Raw genomic sequence first — 3619 nt, 5'->3', positions numbered from 1 at the left:
TGTACAGTTAAGTTTGGCTTGCTAGCCACAGCCGTTTGTGATGGTTGATGGTGTTGCTTAACTTGTCAACCACATGCAACCTAGATTCCCCTGACAAGTGTACACCATCTCTGGTCAGGTTCTGTCTGTAAGGTCTGGCTGTAAATTGGATATATGTGGCATCCAATCTCACTCGTTTTTTCAGCCTGAAATTTATGTACTTAGCAGCTCTCAGGTAGTATTCTGGGGTTACTCCCCAACGATAATCTTGACTTGGTTGGCAAGGTTCCACTAATGTGAATACTACCGATTCACTGATGAGCTTGAAAGAAGAAATTATGGCTTTGAGGTGTTTGATCACCTCAGCTGGATGACGAGTGGGGTGGATGTCATTACCACCTAAGTATATAATGGTTAGATGGTGAGGCCACTCTAACGCAGGTGTTAGGGTGGGGTTATTATAAAAGTTATGAGCTGTTGCTCCTGGTCCTGGTGACCTAAAGATTCTCACCTCGGTGTGAGGTATAGGTCTAAGTGTTGTTCGGTAATTGGCTATGACCCACTAAAGCTACCTTATACATGAGGTGAAAGTAGCAATATGTTAGTGTGATCTAGGCTACCTGATGTGTTACACTGTTAGTTGACACAATTAATTAAATAGTTAGTCTAGCTTCTATCACACAAGGATTAGTTATTAATTATTAATATTTTAATTGTAAATTTAATGCCTATCCGGTTCGAAGGACCATAATGTGGGATATTTGGGGCTTGAATCTGATTATTTAAATATTAATGTAGTAAATTAAATTACTACAGGAATTAAGGAATTAATGTCTCCCCATGGCATTCACTCTTGACGTTAACTTTTATTACTCGATAATCGCTATGACTCCAACGCTCTATTCGGCTTTTAGTTGGAGGTCAATTCATCTGTAATTAATTATCATACAGAATGCCTTAGTTAAAGAGAATCGAATTTAATTTTCAGATACATTGGATATAATGTGTTTATTGTAATGAAATCTGACGCAATACTGGCGTCGGGTGACGTGAGAATTCTAGCCTACTGCACAGATGAAATTATTAGTACATGAGAATTCTACGTGGTGTTAATTTTACTTACTACAATAATTAGTAGAGTTAGTAATAAGTAATGAGAATACAACAGTGTTGTATTCGGTGTTGGAAATATCCAACACAGAACACTCTCAAAACGGTCTTCAAGGTGGAGTAAAACCTTTCGATCGCCCCTTACGACTGCGATCGGTAGGGCGACGACCGAATCTGAGTCACTCCCCATCTTGTCACGGTCTGCCTGAACCATTTGGACTGGAATATACTTCCACAGTCCGTCTGAATTTCCCTGGGCATTCCCACCCAAGAGAAAAATCGTTGCAGCTGCCCGGCTACTCCTCTCGACGTCAAACGCCGCATCGGGACAGCTTCTGGAAATCTGGTCGACACACACATGATTGTCATCAGGTAGGTATTTCCTCGTTTCGTAAGTGGCAACGGTCCCACCCCGTCGACCAACAGACGCTCAAATGCAGGCCCAAACGCAGGAACAGGGACTAACGGGGCCTTTGGTATCGCGGGTTGGCTCTTCCCTGCCCTCTAGCAAGGTAAGCATGTCTTACAATAACGCCTCACATCGGCGTCCAAACCTGGCTAGTAGAAATGATCCCTGATCTTATGCAGCGTCTTGGTCACCCCTAGGTGACCTGCAGAGTCCACAGAGTGCGACAGATCCAACGCTGCCGCTCTGCACTGGGCCGGCAAAACTACCTGGTGCCTCGTACCTAGAGATTCTTCTCCGGCCTCCATCCTCACAGGCCTCCACTGTCTCATCAGCATTCCGTCCTGGACGTAAAAATGAGTGGCCCTCTCAGGACCAACACGTCCTCCTTTGGCCTCATGAATCAATTTGGGGAACTCTATCTGCTGCAACTCCCCAAGACGAGTGCGGTCCACCCCAAGAGAACTGGCAAGGGTCACTTGTAACTCACCATCCGGGCTGCCTTCGCCCTCCACTCGTTCTCCGGGTTCCATGAAGAGGTGATCGATTCCCAGGCTGTCAGACGTCTCCTCTTCAGACCTATCAGATCCACTCCCTCCGTGTCCATCGCACCGCCTCGGAATCACAGCGCATACAGGGAACGCCACCGCGGCGATTCCCTTCTCGTCCCCATAGGCGTCTAACACTCCGCCTTTCTCCTTATAGTGCTCCAAGCACTCGTCGCCCTTCACGAGGTTAGGGAAGACACATCCTCCACATGCGACATTTCCAAGGATGACTTGTGCCTCCATCTTGGGCATTGATGGACAGACCCCCACCACTAGGGTCTGGCAGCCATAATCAGAATTCAGAGTCACCTGTTGTAGGGGCATTCTCACTGGGCCTCCTACAGTGGTCACAACTGCCACCCCCACACTGGTACTCTCGTAACCCTCGGGGAACAGGGTCCTGCTCACCAGGGTAAAATCTGCCCCAGTGTCTCTCAATATCTTCACCGGAATGGGGTCTGCGTCCCCCATCCTTACGGTTCCCTCACACATGAATGGGTAAACTCTTTTCTCCCCACTAAGTATGGGTTCATCCCGCACACTCTCGGCCATCTGATCCTCTACCTTCACGAAAGCAACGTTCCCCACGCTGCTTAGGGCGTTTGCATTCCCGCGAGAAGTGTCCGAATCCCCCACAATTGTAGCAGCGGAACTTCCCCGGCGGTGACCATCCACCACCGCCCGCCCTGGCAACGCCTCCAGAGGCCGTCGCTCCGTGGGTCTTCCTCTCACCATCCGTCGACTCCGTCGCAGCAACAGCTCCTGAGCTCTCAGCTTGGGACTTCTTTACCGGCTCCACAGCACTCTTTGATCCTCTGCTGTTTCCACTCGAGAGGTGGGACTTGGGAGAACTCGCTCCTGTCCTCCATCCGTCCGTCATTCTATAACTTCTCCCATATCCGGAGTATACTGGCGGTCGGTGCTGTCCCTCTCGGCGTGGTCGTAAGGCTTCTTCCAGCATGTCAGCTCTGTTGGCTGCAGCCCTTAGGTCCTTTATGTCCGCCTCCTTTACTCTAACCCTGATCTCAGGAGAGAGCATGGACATAAACTTCTCTATGACCATAAGCCTCTTGACATCCTCAGCCGACTTTGCTCCTTCGGATTCCAGCTACTTCAGGAACTTTCTCTCCATGTCCCTCGCCGTCTCTGCATAAGATTTTCCTGGTGAATGGGTACATTCCCTGAAACGTTTCCTGTAACATTCCGGCATTAGCTTGAAAGAGTGGAGCACAGCCCTCTTTACAGCATCGTAGTTGGTGCACTCCCTGAGGTTGAGCATGTTGTAGGCTTCACGAGCTTCACCGGTGAGCCTACTCTGAACCAGCTCCGCCCACTCCGCCCTCGGCCACTTCTTCAAGGTAGCTACTCTCTTGAAGTGGTCGAAGAAGCCCTCAGCTTCATTTGGCACGAAGACCGGCAAATCTCGCTCTCTCACTCGGCGGTCATCCTGCTGGAGTGGTGCAGGTGGGGCTAGCCCTAGTTCAGCCCGCTTCAGCTCAACCTCTTTGTTAGCTTCTACCTCTTGCTGTTTTAGCCTAGCTTCTAGCTCGCGCTCCTCTCGTCTTAGCTGTGCCTC

At 49.5% G+C, this 3619-nt stretch overlaps 1 protein-coding gene across 1 annotated transcript; it reads right to left on the bottom strand.

Moving 5' to 3' along the window:
* Positions 1-2572: 2572 nt before the first annotated feature.
* LOC138358224 (uncharacterized) lies at positions 2573-2923 on the bottom strand. Its single transcript, XM_069315819.1, has one exon. The coding sequence runs from the start codon at positions 2921-2923 to the stop codon at positions 2573-2575; it is 351 nt and encodes a 116-aa protein (XP_069171920.1).
* Between the last annotated feature and the right edge of the window lie 696 nt (positions 2924-3619).

The sequence above is a fragment of the Procambarus clarkii genome, chromosome 7 (assembly GCF_040958095.1).
Source record: "Procambarus clarkii isolate CNS0578487 chromosome 7, FALCON_Pclarkii_2.0, whole genome shotgun sequence".
NCBI lineage: Eukaryota > Metazoa > Arthropoda > Malacostraca > Decapoda > Cambaridae > Procambarus > Procambarus clarkii.
This window is presented reverse-complemented; position numbering and strand designations above follow the sequence as displayed.

Bases quoted from the DNA above. Each gene is read 5' to 3' on its own strand.
- LOC138358224 (XM_069315819.1), bottom strand. From the start codon at position 2,923: ATGACGGACGGATGGAGGACAGGAGCGAGTTCTCCCAAGTCCCACCTC.